Source organism: Lutra lutra, chromosome 4 (genome assembly GCF_902655055.1).
Source record: "Lutra lutra chromosome 4, mLutLut1.2, whole genome shotgun sequence".
NCBI lineage: Eukaryota > Metazoa > Chordata > Mammalia > Carnivora > Mustelidae > Lutra > Lutra lutra.
The window spans coordinates 22,898,429-22,917,413 of NC_062281.1; the positions used below are offsets into that span (position 1 = coordinate 22,898,429).

At 37.7% G+C, this 18,985-nt stretch overlaps 1 protein-coding gene across 2 annotated transcripts in view; it reads left to right on the forward strand.

Moving 5' to 3' along the window:
- Window positions 1-3,320: 3,320 nt before the first annotated feature.
- The window catches only part of RAD21 (RAD21 cohesin complex component), a 49,954-nt gene continuing 34,289 nt past the window's right edge, over window positions 3,321-18,985 (forward strand). Inside the window, exons 1-4 of one of the 2 annotated variants that reach the window (XM_047726261.1) lie at window positions 3,321-3,537; window positions 11,311-11,485; window positions 16,340-16,469; window positions 18,494-18,593. In XM_047726261.1, coding sequence (XP_047582217.1) covers window positions 11,342-11,485; window positions 16,340-16,469; window positions 18,494-18,593 — 374 coding nt within the window. In that variant the 5' untranslated portion in view covers window positions 3,321-3,537; window positions 11,311-11,341. The remainder of the gene's footprint in view (window positions 3,538-11,310; window positions 11,486-16,339; window positions 16,470-18,493; window positions 18,594-18,985) is intronic. The other variant, XM_047726260.1, reaches the window with a different exon arrangement.

The window sequence follows — 18,985 nt, forward strand, 5'->3', positions numbered from 1 at the left end:
CTTTAGTAAACTCAGACAGAGATATTTGCAGCCCCCCTAGAGAGCACAATACTGACTCAAACCCCCGTGCCCCACGCTGAGCATGTGGCTATGAATAGGGTCTACCATTTCTGTGACTTACAAAACCCTCCCTCACACCCCATTACCAATCATTTTCTTAATATCTAAGCATAGTAAGAATTGATATTTCAATGTTTTGTCCTTAATCTGTCTGCTTTTTATATAACTTCTTTGTCTGATTATAACATTTTTGACGAGGATTGTTGTCCTTAAAATGCATTTCCTTTTTGATAAAAAATAGTACAGTCTTTTTTAGAGATAAAAAATATTGATAAGAAAAGCCAGAATCTACAATTGTTTTTTCAGTTACTTTCTATCCATTTCTCTGCCTAGTCCCAAATCTGAAAGAAGTTATTCAGTCTTTCTGGATTTTCTTTAATGAGGTTTAAGAGTCTCATGCAACAAATATTTTATACTTTGATTTTTCTTTGTTTAAAGAAGATTTAAAATTCTGGGGCAAAATGTTCACTACTCACCCATTACTATCATTGAAATACTCCTGAAAATCTATCCATTTCCTTATTTCTCTTCTAATGCAATGCCTCCTACTTAATATATATACAAATAATATATAATTCTGTTTTTGAAATTTGGCAATTCAGAGGAATAAGTCTACGGAATGGTGTCTAATTCTTAAATAACTCTATCAGTTGGTTGTCTTTTTCTGTAACATGTCTTTTTCTGTAACAGTTTTTATTTCACATTAAGCCTCAGTTATGGGTGTGTATGTCATTGTGAAGTAAGACAGAAAGAGCACAGTTGCTTTCATAAACATATGATGATGTTAATGTATATGTTTATGTATATGATGATCAGGATGATGGCATCATCATTCAGTGATTGTCCCAAATCAGACAAATCATCAACTAAGTAATCAGAAAAGAAAAGCTGACTGTTTTCAACTAAAGAAAGATTAAAGCTATAATTTAAATCAGCTCCATCATGGTTTCAGTCAAACAAATTCACAATTATTAAAATTAACTTATGCAGATTCATCAAATAAGTCTTTCCAGGTAAGTCTTTTCCAGGTAAAGGAGATGCTGACTGCAGCTAACTTCTTTAACAAGAAAAGTTAACTTGACATTTTAATACAAAGAAATGAATGAATATGTTGATAGGATGGGACTCTGAGCCAAAACAGAACATATACCTTGTTCAAAAGAATTAAATCTAGCAGATTTGGGGGACTAGGGATGTATATGAAGAAATTATATAAAATCCACAAAAGGGAAGAAGGTGGGCTTGGGTGGAGATCTAATGGATAAGAATAAAAAATAGTTCCAGAGAGAAGAAGTGATAGTACCTTGAGAAGTCAGTACTGGAGGGAGAGAGGGAGGGGGAGGAGAAGCAGTGGGGAAGAGAGAAAGAGGGAGAAAGAGAGAGAAAAGGAGGGGAGAGGGGAGAGGGAGATAAATTTTCAAATAAGGATTACAAAACGGGACTAGAGCAAGTATAGTTAAGAGGGACACTTAGAGTATCCAAGTATTTTCCATGTTCTTAAAAGTTGGGTATCTGATAAAGATTTACCCTACCTTGCTGGCTATTTCGTTGTTCAGAAAATAGAAGGAACAAGAATAATAGCCACAATTTACTGAGTAATTACTCAGTTTCCAGCATTATGCCATGTACTTTGTATATATGATCTCATTTAATTCTTTCAGAAATCATGAAAATTATTATTCCCATACAGGTAGTAAATGTCAGGGCCATCTTGTAGAGCCCTGAAATTTGGGGTAAGGAGGGGATCTATTTTATAGTAATAGCATTACCCTAAATAATACAGAGGATCAGGGAAGACTCTCTTGAGGAAGTGACTGTGGAATTAAGATGTGGAAGATTAAGAATTATACCAAGGGGAAGGGATGGAAATGCAAGACTGTTTTAAGCACAGCAAACAGCCAGTGCAAAAATCTTGAGGCAGAAGTGCTCATAGTGCATTTGATGATTTAGAAAGTGGAGTGTCTGGAGTAGTGAGAAAGCAGGGAGAGCAAGCAGCAGAGGAAGCTAGAGCAGGAGGCAGGGGCTACATTAAGTATTCTGGGTAATAACCTGAAAGCTATGAAAGAGTTTTTAGAAGGGGAGGGGAGTGATTAGACACGTGTTTTGCAAAGGTTCTTTAGGCTGAGAAAGGTTCTTTAGGCTGCAAAGGTTCTTTGCCGGGAAGGGATTAATTGAAGGAAGACAAGAATGGGGAGTGGAGAGACCAGTTAAGGAGGCCACAGAGAGAATGGAGACTTGATGGTTGATAGACAACAAACTGAACAAAACCAAACTAATCTTCATATAACCTTCCTCCATCTGTTCTGTCTCGGTGTATGGCTTCCCAGTCCAGTCCATTTAATCCTTGCAAGTAAGTCCCAAACCAAAGGAATCATCTTTGGAACTCCCTCTACTACAACACCATAAGGAATCTGTTGACCAATTCCTGCTGGTTTTATTTCCTTTAAAAAACTCCACAAACGAACATAAATTACACCTAGACATTTACTCTAGTCCTCTCCAATATGCCTGAATGGCCTTTCTAAAATGAAGAAACCTCCATTAGTGTCCAGACACATGACATTCTGCCATGAGACTTTTGCACATGATGACATGATGTTCTCTCTTCCTGGGAACTCAACCTCCACATCCCAGCTCCTCATCAATTGCTCAAGGAAGACCTTCTCTTCCACTCCCAAATTCCCCACTTTTGGGTCTCCTTGTACATTTTGTGTGTGTGTGTGTGGCACAAGTATTTCTAAAAATTCCTCCCTAACTATACCAGAAGCTTCATGAAGGCACGTACTATCTCTTTCAATTTCATCATTATGCCCCAGACCCTATCACAATACATGGTTCGGAGAAGACCATCTATAAATATAGATTGACTCAATGAATCCCCCAGATTTTGTGGATCTTAAGGGTTTTATGTTATCTTCGTCACTATGGAACCATTAAAATTAATTTTTGTGTCCTGGCAAACAAATCTGTACAACAGATACTCCCTCTAAAACAAGCGTAGGAATAAAGGTAAACCCAGATATTCACTCCACTGGCAAGCACTGCGCGTGCGCTAGCTGCCAGGCCCGCAACACTTGAAGACCCTCTGGCAAGAGAATCACTTTTGCGCTTGCTCAGTTTGGGGCCGCACAAGGGGCGGGGGGGGGGGGGGTGTCCGAAGAAAAGGAAATGGCCACTGCGCCTGCGTCGCCCCTTCTAGGGCTCAGGCTGGCTGCGCAGGCGCATAGAAACCATTTTGACCGTAAACATCCTGCCGATTTGAACCGAGGATTTGGGCGGCAGGAAGAGCCGCGGCGTAACGGCAGCCATCTTGTTTGTTTGAGTGAATCGGAAAGGAGGCGGTGGCTGTTGCCGCGGCGGGAGCTGCTCCGAAGCTACACCTCACAGGGGCTTCCCCCCCCTTTCCCCGCCCCCTCCCCCGACCCTTTTCCCCTCCCCAGGCCACCCAGCCCGCCCAGCTCCCCGGCGGAGAGCAAGGTAAGATACTGGGCCAGCCCCTCTTATCCTAGGGCTCCCTCCGCCTACCCCTTCCTTGCCGCCTTGCTGTCTAGGAGCTGGACTGGGGGAATCGGGGGGCAAAACGAGGGAGAAGAGCACTCGCCGCGCCCCAGGACGGTGGCCGTGCTGCCACCCTCCGAGCTCCAGAACGGCAGCGCCTCCCGCCCAGGCCTTTTCCCCTGGGCCCGCCCTCGACCAGGACCCGCGCAGCCTGGGCCCGCATTCTCGCTTGTTTGGTAACAAATGGTTCTGGTCCGTTCCAAGGCGGAAAAAGCCGTTACTCCGCCAGTCCCCCGGGAGCCGCATCTCCTGGAGGAGGTGGAGGAAACCCTGGGCCGCGGAGGGAGAGGCTGAGGTTTGAACGAGCCCGCTCTGGGGACTGGGCCGCCTACTCCGGTAAAAATGGCTGTCTAGGAAGACGCGGGGCGGGAGGCGGCGGCGGGTCGGCGCCCGCGTTGGCAGCTCCAAGGGGGCAGCAACGGTGCGCCGAGCTTGGGTTCGGGGGTCGGAGATGTGAGGGCATAGCCTTCGCGGGCGCTGTGGGGCCTCAACACCGCCGCGGGCCCCTCTCCAGGGACTGCTGCCGCTCCTTCTCCCCCTTTTTAAAGGAAAATTTTGTTGGGAATATTACATATTGGACAGACCAATAGGAAACCCGACCAAGGGAAGTTGCTTTTGATTCCTAGGGAATTAGCCTAATTGGTCCCCCCCCCCCCGGCTTTTTTAATGATTAGAATAGAGTGTTTTGATGCTGATACAGGGACGCTTTGGGAAGGTGTGTGTTTCTGACAAATACGTGACGTCTTTTTGCTCGCCGGGAAAGATTGATCTGCTGTGATAGAGCGGGGTGACACTGTCTAGTTGCGCTGCCAGACCTAGCAGCCTCCTTCAAATTTGAGAGAAGAAAACGCTGGAGGGCTTGGTCTGCCCACCCTGTGATTTGTTAGGCTGTCTTAAGCGTTCAAAAACGCGCTTGTGTTTTTTTAAGGTTTTTCTGGTAAAGGCTTGTGTTGATCGGCTCTCTTTGCAAGCGAAGATTAATACTTGCTCTCATAATGCTGTTTAAAATCATCACTGAATTCCAGAAAAAAAAAATTTATTTTCATAAAATGAATGCAAATGCCAGTGACTTGTGTGAGTCGGCAGAATTTTGGAGACGGGGACTGGAGAAGCTTTCCTAAGTTGTAGTCATTAAATTTCCTTTTTTAATGTTGGAGGCAACTCACAATTATTTTTAAAAAGACACTGATGACATATACCATATCCAGTGATTACATTATTAACAGTTCGTAAATGGTTGAGGTGACAGCAGTGCATAAATAATGGACATCGTTTTATACAAAGTTAGAATTACATTGGTGAAATGTAACCTAATTTAAAATTTTTTTTGTTTATAAAGACGGTACATTGGTACACTCAAGAATTAAGTTTTCCACTTAGAGTGGCATATGTTTAAAGTCTTTTTAAAGTTGATTATTTCATTCCTGATGAATTTCTATTTACTGGGACACATATTCTGAGAAATTTTATCTTTTACAGTTTTGTACAGAAGGGAAATTTCTGATTTTTGAGCAATAAAGGTTTTGTGTTATTTGTTTAAATGTGATGTCAGATTGTTAGGCATTATCACGCTGACCTGTATATGCTCTGCTGTGTGATTTTTTTCAGAGTTACTGTTTACTTACATCTAGTGGGATTGTGTTTGCTGTTCCGTTTCGTTCTCATAACCCTGCTTGGTAAATAGCTTCAATTTATAGATGTGTAAGCTAAGACTCAAACTTTTAACCCTTACTGAAGAACTAAGGAGGGATCCGAATTTGAATCTAGGACCTTCTGATTGTAAAACTCTTGTTCAAAGAATGTTAGTATGAGTGTTAGTGTGGAGTGTTGGAAATAACTTCTGTTCCTGAGACACTCCCCAATCCCTCAGAGGTAATTACATTCTTACATGAGTTAGGTATAGTTCTCCGAAGTTAGTAAATCCCTGAATTTCGTTCTTCAAGGTGTTTATGGTTTGTGAAAATGAACCACACAGACTAAGCAGCTTAACTTTCCAGTTAATGGCAAAGCAGGATTGTGTCTTGACATTCAATATATTGGTATTTACTTTGAGTGCGTGGTATTTGTGTATGTTCTCAGTTAACAGTAAAAAAGGTAGGTCTCACTTTCCCAGTGGACTCACCTTCCAAAGGTAACCAGTGTCATCAGTTTCATTTGTATGCCACAGATATTTTATGCAAGAGCATTAAATATATATTAGAGCCCTCCTTAAAAAAAAATATATATATATATATGTATATCATTGTTTAAAGCTACACAAAATTCTGTTATATGGCTGTATTTTGTTAAAAGTCACTAATTAGCAGCTAGGTAAGTTATTTCTAATATTTTGCTGTTAAAATTCATGCTGGCAGGGCAACACAGTGTTGCAGTTAGAGATGTGGGCTCTGAAATTTAAGTTCCCACTTGAATTATATGCTAGCGACCTTTGGCACATTGTCCTCTCCTTTTCTCTGTTTTCCGGTCTGTAAAATGGGCCAGTACTTAACTCATACAACGGTCATGGAGAAGATGGATACACAAAATTCTTAGATCCTAGTGAGATTTTTAAGATTTTTTTTTGTTCTTATAAATATTTTACACCACCAAGTATATCTTTGGCATTGTTACTTGAAGTGCATTTTCTGGTTTAAAAGTATCAATGTTCGAGGTTTTCATAAGATGTTGGCAAATTGTCCTTCAAAGAGGTCATACCAATTTATACAACCATTGTCCTGCCCTGTTTTCTAACAGTGAAATATCATAATTCATAATGTAAAAACGTGAAATTACTTTTTAGGATATATGGAGAAAAGTTTGCTGCTTTAGGAAAAAAAAATGAGAAATCATGAAATTGCTAAACTGTGCTCTGGTACCAAATGCAGGTGTTATGCTAAGATCTTTTGCAAAGGATTAACAGAGATATACAGAAATTCAAAATCTACAGAGATTAATCAACTTCTTTTTCTAAGATTGGTTAAAGGATAGTGATACTAAGGAAAAAGATTGTTTCGAAGCAATGATTACACTTTCTCCATATTTAGATATAAGCCAGTACTTGACCCACCACTGTTCTTCAGGCTTCCTTTAGTTATTAGGGTGATTTCCTCTTGCTAATTGTTTCCCAGAATAATTTTAGCACCACTGTACTTTAGTTACCCCCATCCCATGCCAAGAAAGCATCTATTTAGGAATCTCTGCCTCCGCATAGCTGGGATATTTTAGGCATGGTACTCTAACTAGGAGCCTAAGTCCTGACCATGAGCTACTGACACCTGTTGAAAAGAGCCAGTATTAACTTCTAAAATCTCTAGAATTTTTTACATGTGTCAATTATGAGATCACTTGGTGTATCTCATTTCCTTATTCATTAAGTACGTATTTAGTAGTTGACATGCAGTGGGCAATATTCTAAGAGCTAAATATTAAGGATTTTTTTTTTAATACAGCTATCTTCTGCGGTGAAACTTGGGACATCTTGTGTATGACAGTGACCGTGTTTCTTTTTTTTTTTTTTAAAGATTTTTTATTTATTTATTTGAGAGAGAGAGACAGTGAGAGAGAACATGAGCAAGGAGAAGGTCAGAGGGAGAAGCAGACTCCTCATGGAGCTGGGAGCCTGATGCGGGACTCGATCCCAGGACTCCGGGATCATGACCCAAGCCGAAGGCAGTCGTCCAACCAACTGAGCCACCCAGGCGTCCCAGTGACCGTGTTTCTAAGAACAGACTGCCATATTGCATTTCTACAAAATCCTGTAGACTTTATAGTGCTGTAGATGGAGCTTAATTTTCATACTAACAAATGTTTAGGCTTAAAGTAAAAGCACTGCTTTGCAACATAGATTCTTTGGTTATGGGAAGCATATTTTGTACTATAAAATACTGCTGAGCAGGATATAAGATACACTTGAGGTGTTATTTAATTCTTCTACCTTAGACTATTTGATATGAATTCTTCCTAGTTTCATATTCCTTAGTTCTGTTCTTCACTTCACATTTGAGAGAAAGAGTTCACAACATTGAGCAATTGATGAACTCTGGTTTTTTTTTCCTTTGGAGACCATTTTCCTTGTGTAAATTAGAGATCCCCTGGGAGCAGCTGGTTCAGCAAATGAGAATTCCAGGACCCTTTGCCGTTAAGTGAGAGGAGGCAGACCTGATTGAATTACTTTTGCACCTCCCTCCACCCTTGCCGCACATTTTTGACGGACATGAAGTCTCTTGCCTATGATACGTTTAATCAATATTTTCTATCCGTCACTGGAAAGAATGGCCACAGTTCTTAATTCACAGTAAAGTAAGCAAAGTCTCATTTTAAAATTTACAGTCTCTCTATAAAAACATGAAAATGAGCGTTTATTTACTTTGGATTTATTTTTAAGCTAATTCAAAAAGGAATTTTTATTCTAATTAGCAGTGTATAAGGGTTGAAACTTCTGTATATCCTCACTGGACTTTGGTGTTGCCATTACTTTTTATTTTAGGTCTTATGACAGATGTGCAGTGATTTCTCATGGGTTTAAATGTGCATTTTCTTAATGACTGGTGATGGTGAGCATCTTTTCTTGTTCTTATTTGCCATTGTTATATCCTTTTCTGTGAAATTTCTTTTGCCTGTTTCCTAATTAGACTTTTTTACTTGAGTTTTTAGAATTCTTTGTTCTGGATACAAGTCCCTGTCAGATACATCGTTTTTAATTTTTCCCCCATTTTGTACCTTATCTTTACATTTTTAGCTCTTTCCTAGCACAGAATTTCCTTATTTGGGTGTTTTTTTTCCTTTATGGGACATGTTTTTAGTGCTCATCTGAAAAAACTTACTGGGGTGCCTGGCTAGCTCAGTCAGTTAAGCCTCTGCCTAGGTCATGATCCCTGGGGAGGGGGGTCTACCCAGCAAGGAGTCTGCTCCCCCTCACGTCAGCTCCTGTGTTTGAGCGCATGCGCTCGCTCTGGCGCACTCACTCTCTAATTCTCTCTCTCTCAAAAAAAAAGTGTGTGTGTGTGTGTGTGTGTGTGTGTGTACACACCAAGCTTTAGGTATACCAAAGGTTTTTCCCTCTGTTTTTTTCTGAAAATTATAAACTTTTACATTTAAATCTGTGATATATTTTGAGTTAACTTTATATAATGTGTGAGGTTTGGATCAGAATTCCTTTTTTTTCCCCCACCTGTGGATGATGTCCAGTCACCCAAGCATTATTTGTTGAAAAAACTATCCTTTCCCCTTTGTCAAGCTTCTTCATCTTTGTGAAAAATCAGTTGGACTTACTTAAGTGGATTTCTGGGTTCCCTATCCTATTGTATTGATCTGTGTCTTTTTCTGACTGCCATACAGTGTTGGCTATTGTAGCTACATAAATCTTGAAATTGGTTAGACAAATTCATCCCAATTCTTTAAAAAAAAAAAAAAAGCTATTCTCATTCCTTTGCTTTTCCATATAAATTTTAGAAACATCTCGTGACTAGCTATAAGAAAACTCACTAGGATTTTGATAGGTGTTAAAGTTTCTTTTAAAACTAAACATACACTTATCATGCTACCCAGCAGTCATACGTCAGGACATTTGTCCCAGAGAAATGAAAACTCTGTTCACTAAAATTCTGTATACACAGATATTTATAGAGCTTTATTTGAAACCTCCTCAAACTGGAAGTAACCAAATACCCTTCAATGAATGATTGACAAAGCAAATAGTGGTATACCCATCTCATAGAATGCTACTCTGTGATAAAAAGGAACATACTACTGATGCTTGAAATAATTTGGGTGGATGTCAAAGAGTGTTAGATGGTTGGATCCAAAAGGTCACATACTGTATGATTCCATTTACATAACATTTTCAAAATGACAAAATTAGAGATAAAGAACAGTGTTGGTTGGTGGGGCTTAGGAATGGTAGAGGAAGGAATGGGTGTGACAATTTAAAAGGATGGGAGAGGGAGAGCTTTGTGTTGATGAATTAGTTTTGCATTTTATTCGCTTACGATGTTGGTTACACAAATCTGCACATGTGATAGAATGGCGTAGAATTATATATACACATTGTACCAATGTCACTGGCCTGGTTTTGATACTGTATGTATGTAAGATGTCACCATCAGGGGGAAAGTAGTTAAAGGATAAGTGGGACCTCTCTGTACTATTTCTGGGATTCTGCAAATCTATAATTATTTCAAGGTCAAAAATGTTTTAAAATGTTTAAGTACTTCTCATGTGGTATGGATGTGCTTGAGTTTATTTATGTAAAAACATGACATACATCTTCTAGTTCTGGGCATTTTAGAAGAAAATTCATCTGGCAGAATAGATTTTTTTTAATCTTCTGTGAAAGGGGGAAAATAATATAAGGAAACTATTGGGGCACCTGGGTGGCTCAGTGGGTTAAAGCCTCTGCCTTCGACTTGGGTCATGATCTCAGGGTCCTGGGATCGAACCCCCCATTGCGGGGGGCTCTGCTCAGTGGGGAGCCTGCTTCCTTCTCTGTCTGCCTGACTCTTTGCCTACTTGTGATCTCTGTCAAGTAAATAAATAAAATCTTAAAAAATAATAATAATATAAGGGAACTATCAACACAGGAAATATAGGAAACATGCACAGTTAATGTACTCTCCAAGCTGGAGTTTTTTGGTTTTTTTTTTTTTTTTTTTTTTTTTTTTTTTTTTTAGATTTTTATTTATTTATTTGACAGACAGAGATCACAAGTAGGCAGAGAGGCAGGCAGAGAGACAGAGGGGAAGCAGGCTCCCTGCTGAGCAGAGAGCCTGATGGGGGGCTCAATCCCAGGACCCTGAGACCATGACCCGAGCCAAAGGCAGAGGCCTTAACCCACTGAGCCACCCAGGCACCCCCAAGCTGGAGTTTTTAAGTTGCTTTTTTTTTTCCTGTACGTATTTATAACATAGCTTGCTGAAAGAAAAATAAAATGTGAATAACATTTATATTTCTACTAAGGCTATTTCAGTCATAAGATAAATATTACACTGTGTCATTGTCCTGAATATAGTATTTAAGTTATAACTGGACAAGTGCTTTTCAAGTTTCTGAGTTGGGAAAACTATATATAAAATAGCTTTTAAGCCTCAGTTTTTCTAACTAGTCACCTGTAAAATGGAGCCGACCCACTTTCTTATCTTTATTTGGTACAATATGAAATGTGTATTATCACAGTGCTTGTCATGAGATAGTAGTTATTGTATAGAGCATCTAGGTGAGTATCAGTTGTTAATGGGGTTCTTAAAAAATGGAAATTTACACATTAATTAATATCTGTTCCTGAGTGTTTTTCTCTGGGACATAGTTTTCTTGCTATGAACAATGTATTATCTAGCTTTTGGCCACAGTCAGACTCCACAGTCAGTAATCAAGATAGGAATGGAATGAACACTTGATGGAACTTCAGAATGAACAAGAGTTGTCTGGTGACAATTTTTACGAAAAAACTAAACAAAATCCTGGCACTTTTATTTGGAGTATAGAAATGGTTTGGCTCCTGTGTCCCTTTTCCCTTCAGCTCTTAATATTTTGAGGTTTTTTTTCCTTCCCCTCTCAAAACTAAGCAATAGCTTCTTTTAAATGTGTATTGTACTTTACTCAAACCTTTCATAGTTCTTATATTTAAAAGAATTGGAAACTTTTATTTTCAGATTTCTTAATGTCTTGATAAATCTTTGTTTTTATATGGTATTTATATTAACTCTTTTTCCCTTTCAGGTTTCCTCCTGTTTCATAATCAGCCAGAACAATGTTCTACGCACATTTTGTCCTCAGTAAGAGAGGGCCTCTGGCCAAAATTTGGCTAGCGGCCCATTGGGATAAGAAGCTAACCAAAGCCCATGTGTTTGAGTGTAATTTAGAGAGCAGTGTGGAGAGTATCATCTCACCAAAGGTATATTTGATATTGACACTTTTCATTCAGTTTGTTGATTGTTTACTGATATGTAAAACAGAATTCTGTAAAATTAGGTTAATATCTGTGTATATTGGAGGAAAAGAAAAATTTGTAGATGATTCATTGTTCCAGTTTGATATGCTGTTCCCTTTAAAAATTCTGTAAGTGCACTGATAACTCATTTGCCAGTTTTCATGGTAGATAAGTATGAGATCAGGCAGTACCCAGATATTTTATATTTGTTTTTCTAGATGTTTTTGTACTAAAATATGTATGTAAGTGTTTCTAATTTGGGAATTTAAAAAATAATCAAAGAAAGGATCCATTAATTGGGAAAGGTTGTAGGGATCAAGATCTAATTATCTTATCCATCCGGTAAATAGTGTCCATAATGCTTGTTCTTCCTCAGCTCCATAGGCCTGCTTGCTCAAAAATATCCAGATTTTTTGCTGTTTCTTGAAGATAATCCAACTTTTTCCCTGTTTCCGAACTTTTATACTTTCTGTGCTCTTCTCCTAAATATTTAATTACTGTCTCCCACTAGAATGGAGGCCTCATGAAAGTCCTTACCTTATCTGCCTTGTTTACTGCTCTGTACCTAGAGGAGCTTTTACTGACATTCTCTGAAACTCTTCTAAAGCAGTGGTTTTTCACCCTTGAATTTCACAAATAGTCTAAGTAAACCAAGGTTTTTGTATTGCCAAGAAAGGACTTTAGAACACACAATTACATCTATTAACATCATTAGCACTTCATTGAAAAGCAGATAAATTGACTTCAAAAATGTGTAAGGACTAATCTCAAAGGAAAAGTCCTTAACTATGATTTTATAGAAATATCTGTGTTTTAATGGTCCTTTCTTGGACTTTGTATTAACACACAAACACACCCATTGTCCTATTGAGAAAATGTTCCACATCACAGCTGTCTGGACCAGCATTGTGAGCTACTCTTAGATTTGGCAGTTTGGATGCTGCCGGTTGCCATAGTGTGTTAGAGAAGAGTAATTCTTGATTGCTGAAAGAGTAGGAGGATCTCAAAGGAATAAAGCTGGGATCTAGACGAGACTTGTTCAGAAAAGTCGTGTGGGAAAGGATATGTCTTAAGCGAAAAAGTGAAAGTTTGTATTTTTAATTAAAGCTGAATTATAAAATTTCCATCTGTCTGGAATTTTGGCTGGTTTTAGAGTTGGTGGAATTTGTTACTAAAGACATTTCTATCATGTTAAAATTCCTAAGACAATATTAAAATAAAAACTTTACAAACTGGAAAATAGGTGATCTCTAGTCCTACAACTTAGAGAAACGTTTAGTGTTTTTGTATGGCTTCTAAAACGTGTCCATGTTTTTTATACATAATTTTCCTCCTTATTCTATGTGTACACAACTCCATTACACGTTTTATAACAAGTCTCTGTTCAGAAAACCTCTGCTCATAGCTTTAGCATCATTTTTGATGTTGTATTATACAGTGTCCTAGTCTCTTATCCACAGAATTTAAATACAAAAAACGGGAACAGACTTGACAAAAATTGAAGTGAGGTCACTTGTATATTCATATATTCAGTATAGAACCACTAATGGATATGATTATTAGAAACTGCTCTAAATAGATAAATAGATGCTACTGAGAGTGTCTTAATATATATGTGTGCTGCGTTATCTTTATGACAAAGAGGCTCTGAATTCCAAAACACCTAAGATTTAAGATAAAGGATTATGGACCTGTAATTCATTGTTCTGATTGTACATGATTTATTTTACCAGTCTCTTCTTTGGATAATCTATTTTTTTTTTCATAATTTCTTGAAATTTAATTCCTCTGACCCTGTACAGTGTATTAAAATATACAAAAGAAAAAAATATATACAAAAGATTTCTTTAGGTAGTAGGATTACAGGTTTATTTTCATCTTCTTTAAAAATAACCATTGAATAAATACTGCTTACAAATATTTTGTTCACATCTGTGTCTTTCTTGACTTAATTTTTATGTGAGATTAGAATACATCAAAACCAGTATTGCATAGAGAAGCTTCATGTTCAGTGATCTTTTGTTCATATCTGTAGTTTTCCCTTAATGTTGATGTTTAGGAACATAATCAGTGGGCCAGGTGATACACTTAAAAGACTTTTTTTTTTTTTTTAAGATTTTTATTTAATTTATTTGACAGACAGAGATCACAAGTAGGCAGAGAGGCAGGCAGTGAGAGAGAGGAAGGGAAGCAGGCTCCCTGCTGAGCAGAGAGCCCGACGTGGGGCTCAATCCCAGGACCCTGGGATCATGACCTGAGCCAAAGGTAGAGGCTTTAACCCACTGAGCCACCCAGGTGCCCCCACTTAAAAGACTTCTGATAGACATTCGTAGTTTGCTGCATAGGGAGATAGTGCCAGTTTGTGCTGCTCGTCAAATTGTATGAGAATATGAAGTTTTCTACTTTTTATAGGTATGCTTACTGAGGTAAGTGAATGGAAAAAGGAGAGGTTGAGCTGTTTTCTTGAAATTAATATGTGTAACTAATCTTTAACATCTATAAACATATTGAGGGTGATTTGGCTTAAAAGGATAACAAATTTTTTTAGTATGTGCAGAGTATTTTGTACTCTGTCAGGGAGGCTACAAAAGAGTACAAGACAATCTGATAATAAGGTATGTATGAATAGCCACAAAGCACGGCACGCAGTTCAGGAATAATGTAAAAGACTGGACTGTGAGAGAGAAAGAATAACTTATTTTTTAAAAACCATCTCTAAGTGGGTTGATTGATCTTGTTTTATTTTAGTAGACTATAAAGATACCTCCACAGAGTGAACTGACTTGAAAATTTCTAATGTTTGCTCTTGATATGCAGTTCTTGTTGTGGGTGAATGTCGGTTTAGTTGTTTCCAGCAAGTGTCAGATACATAGCTCAGTTGCAGCTGCTTGCGTTCTGCCCCTTCTACCCCCACCCCCTGCTGGAACAGCCACTGGTTACCTCTGTAGAGCTTTCTCTGCATATATAGCCGGTGTTCCTTATTACACCTACACTCTTAACATGAGCTAGCTCAACAGATATGGTGTACTTCATTTTACCTACTCAATTCTGAACCAAACTAATATACAGGGAAAGTTTTTGCCCATATTCCACCTTTTCTCATAGTTGCTGATCCTTTACAAGATAATTGCATGCAAAGGGTTTTGAACCCCTCATCCTTTCTTAAGTGAAGGTGCAGTCATTATTTTAAATTTCCTAAGACCACATCATAAAAGTAGATTCTCTTTTTCCATGAGGTGCAATATTTTAATTGGGCATTTTCATATCAAGGATTTTTCATATGATAAGTCCTAGATTTGAAAGTCACAAGTTTATAAATTTAGATACCTAAGAATTTATAGCAGTAAATTTCATAATTTGTGCTTTAAGTCATGTGAATTTTTCCATAAATGTAGAACCTGAGAGTCATTACAAATAGAATCCTAGGCTGCTGTAGACAGTAGACCTATAATTTAAAAATACACTGTTTCACTTTTTAAGTAACATAATGTATTAATCATAACTTAAGCAAATGATTAACAGCTTTATTTGCTACTTCAGAAATTGAGGACTCTGTGGTATGATTTGGAAAATGATCTGGGGAAGTTTGAGTTCATGTCTTGCTCTCAAAAATTTTTTTGTATTATATTTTGGATATATAATTTTGAATCATTCTGAACTTTGGATTCATTCTGTTGAGGAATGAATCATTCTGGTTTTTTGATTTTTGAATCATTCTGTTTAGATTCCGTATTTACTTTTCTTTCTTTTTCCAACTACTGTATCTCATCCCACACAGTGGATCTCACAAAAGTGCTGAATGAGATCTACCTTAAAAAAAAAAAAAAGGAAAAAACAGGCTGAAGAGTATATTTTCTTGTGAAAAAAGATGGGTTACCATTACCCCTTATTACTTTGCCTTCCAGTCAGCTAATAAAACTCGGTGAAAAATGGCTTAAACAATAAGGAAATTAACAGTCTTACTTAACTAGAAGTGTAGAAATAGGGAGATTTAGGATTATTTTTAAAGATTCATTTATTTATTTTGCTCAGGAGGTGGGGGCAGAGGAGGAGGGAGAGAGCCCCAAGCAGACTCCACACTGAGCACAGAGCCCCATGCAGGGCTCAATCTCATGACTCTGAGATCGTGACTTGAGCTGAAACCAAGAGTTGGGTACCCAGCTGACTGAGCCACCCAGGCACCCTAGGACTCACTAATCTTATGTTGGTTTCTTGTCCTTGTACTTAGGCCTCATGACTACAAGCAGCTCCAAACCCCACCTGCTCACAACACAGAAAGGGAGAAGAAAGAGGCAGGCATTCTTTTATTGGGAAAATCTTTCCCAGAGACTGACCTACTTCGCTCTTCTTTCTCGTTGGTTGAACTGGGCTTTGTGCCCGCTCAAGAAGCATTAGCAAAGAAGAATGAGTCAGTTCTTCAGGGTTGGGGACATTCATTTCCCAACAAAATCAGAGTTCAGTTAGCCAGCAAGGAGCAACAGTTACGGGGTAGCAACCAGAGTGTTCCATGTTCCTTCATGTGCTTATGACAGCAGTCTATGGAGTACCTTACAATGTGTTTCATAGCTGCCTTCATATCTGTGTTAACTGATGAATTACTACCGGTCTGTTCTTTGTGGATATTGAAGATTTACTGGTAAAGGCATAAATAAAATATAAGTGATTATAAGGAAATGTCAAATAAATGATTAAAAGTGTAAAGAGAGAAAGTAAAAGCTGCCTATAAATTGCTCAGAGTACAAGCTTCTGAAGTATGATACCTATAAAACCAAGAAATTAACTTTATAAATTAGATTAATATTAATGTTTTACTCATAGGTGAAGATGGCACTCCGAACATCAGGACATCTCTTACTGGGAGTAGTTCGAATCTATCACAGAAAAGCCAAATACCTCCTTGCAGACTGTAATGAAGCGTTCATTAAAATAAAAATGGCTTTTCGGCCAGGTATTGTTGACTTTTTTTTTTTTTTTTTTTTTTTTTTTTTGAAACCTTGGAGTTTTATGTAGTGTGAAAACCTGCAAAGCGTATGTTCTAGATCCATTCGTTTTAATTGTAGAAAAAGGAACCCTTTAAAAATAGGGCAAGGCTTGGAGAGGCAGTGGGTCAAGGGAAGAAGCGCACATTTTTCATGCATTTGGAATTAAGACACTCTACTCTTTAACCCCTTTTCGTTAGTTTTTGCAGAACAGAGTTGAAATGTTGAAAACTAATTGTTACATGATTTTTTAAAAATGTAGCTCCAAAAAGAAAAATCTTGGGATTTAAATTTTTTTCCTGGATAATTTTAGCATATTCTTAAAATTCACTTTTAACCTGAGAGTTTTTTTAAGTGTTCTCTGTAGTTTTTTGCTGTTTTATCGTAGGTCATGATTGATTCTAAAGCTAGACTCTAAGAACCAGATTTCCATAGATAATAACTACGGTTTTTATCTGAATTCATGTTTCACTTCATAATTTTTTAAAGCACTGGTGAAATTTTATTGTAATTAAAATAATCAGTGTATGGGAGAGATGCCTTTTAAGGTAGTTTCTGCTGCGGTCATATTTTTAGTACTATAATAGGTGAACAGTGAATCTTTTGAGATCTAAGATCTTATTTAAAATAATAGTTAAATACAGATGGCTAACAGACACATGAAAAGATGGTGTCACTCATCAGGGAAATACAGATCAAAACTACAATGAGATATCACTTCACACATGTCAGAATGGCTAAAATTAACAACATGGGAAATAACAGATGTTGGTGAGGATGTGGAGAAAGGGGAACCCTCGTACACTGTTGGTGGGAATGCAAACTGGTGCAGCCACTCTGAAGAACAGTGTGGAGGTTCCTCAAAAAAATTAAAACTACAACTACCTTATGATCCAGCAATTGCACTACTAGGAATTTACCAGAAGGATACAAAAACACTAATTCAGAGAGGCACATGCACCCCAGTGTTTATAGCGGCATCATCGATAATAGCCAAATTATGGAAAGAGCCCAAGTCCATTGACTGATGAATGGATGAAGATGATGTGAGGTGTGTGTATACGTACACATATATACATATGTGTACATATAGGATGAAGTATTACTCAGCCATCAAAAAGAATGAAATCTTGCCATTTGCAGTGACATGGATGGTGCTAGAGTGTTAGCTTATGCTCAGCAAAGTAAGAGAAGGGCAAATACCATATGATGTCACTCATATGAAATTTAAATAAAACAGATGAACCGAGGGGAAAGGAAAAAAAAGGGAGGCAAACCGTAAGAGACTCTTAATTATAGAGAACAAAGTGAGGCTTGCTGGATGGGAGGTGGGGGTGGGGGTAGGCTAAATGGGTGATGGTTATTAAGGTGGGCACTTATTTAGATGTAAGTGTTACATATAAGTGATGAATCACTAAATTCTACTCCTAAAACTAATACTAAACTATATATTAACTAACCAGAATTTAAAAACTTGAAACAAAACAAAAACCAAAGATGTTTAGGCAGAGGCTGTGATACTCAAATGATTTCTGACCTGTGGATACTAACTGCATTTTGCTTAAATAACCATGCTTTTTGTCTTTTAAAGCAATGCATTTTTAGTATAGACCACTTGAAGAATATAGAGAAATAAAACAATGCAGTCCCGCTTATCCTAAAGTAAACAACTCTTTAACATGGAGAGTGCTCCTTTGCAGTTGTTCCTCTTCTTACAGATTTCATGTTATTGAGAAAACGGTCATTAATATTTTGTTGATACATCCTTTTAAAGACATCACTTTAATGCATAGGTAGTGCTTTGACTTTGTTGTTGGAAAGCAAATAGTTTGGCTTATGATTATAGAAAAACAAAAGTACTTGTCTTTTAGTAGTACGTTGCGTATATTATCAGTCTTTCTAGACTATAAATGTACTGACTTTACCTTCCTTTGATCTCTGGATAATCTCTGCTCTAACCATTAGACCTTCAAGCTTACCATTTCTTTTCCAGGTGTTGTTGACCTCCCTGAGGAAAATCGAGAAGCTGCTTACAATGCTATTACCTTACCTGAAGAATTTCATGACTTTGATCAGCCACTGCCTGACTTAGAGTATGTCCCTCCTCCCTCTTTTAATTGTTGACTTGGTCTACAAATAACGTTACTTGCATCAAACATATAGTTTTCTTTGGAATATTTTGGCATCAAGTTAACAGGTTAAAATGCATAAACTTTCAAATAGGATAGTGTATACATATGAACATATAACCTAGAATTGTTTTACTGTAAGAAAGTTGTATAGATAGCAACTTTAACAAAGCTAAGATAGGAGAATTCTGATATTCTTAGGCCAAAGCTTGTATAAACTAAACAGTTTTCCAGGTATGTGCTTTACATAATGAAATCAGCAAACATGAACTATTGCTTCATGATTTTTCGTTGGAGGTATAAAAGTCATCTACTGGTTATCATTTTCCTAGGTTATACTCAGCCATAATTTCTTT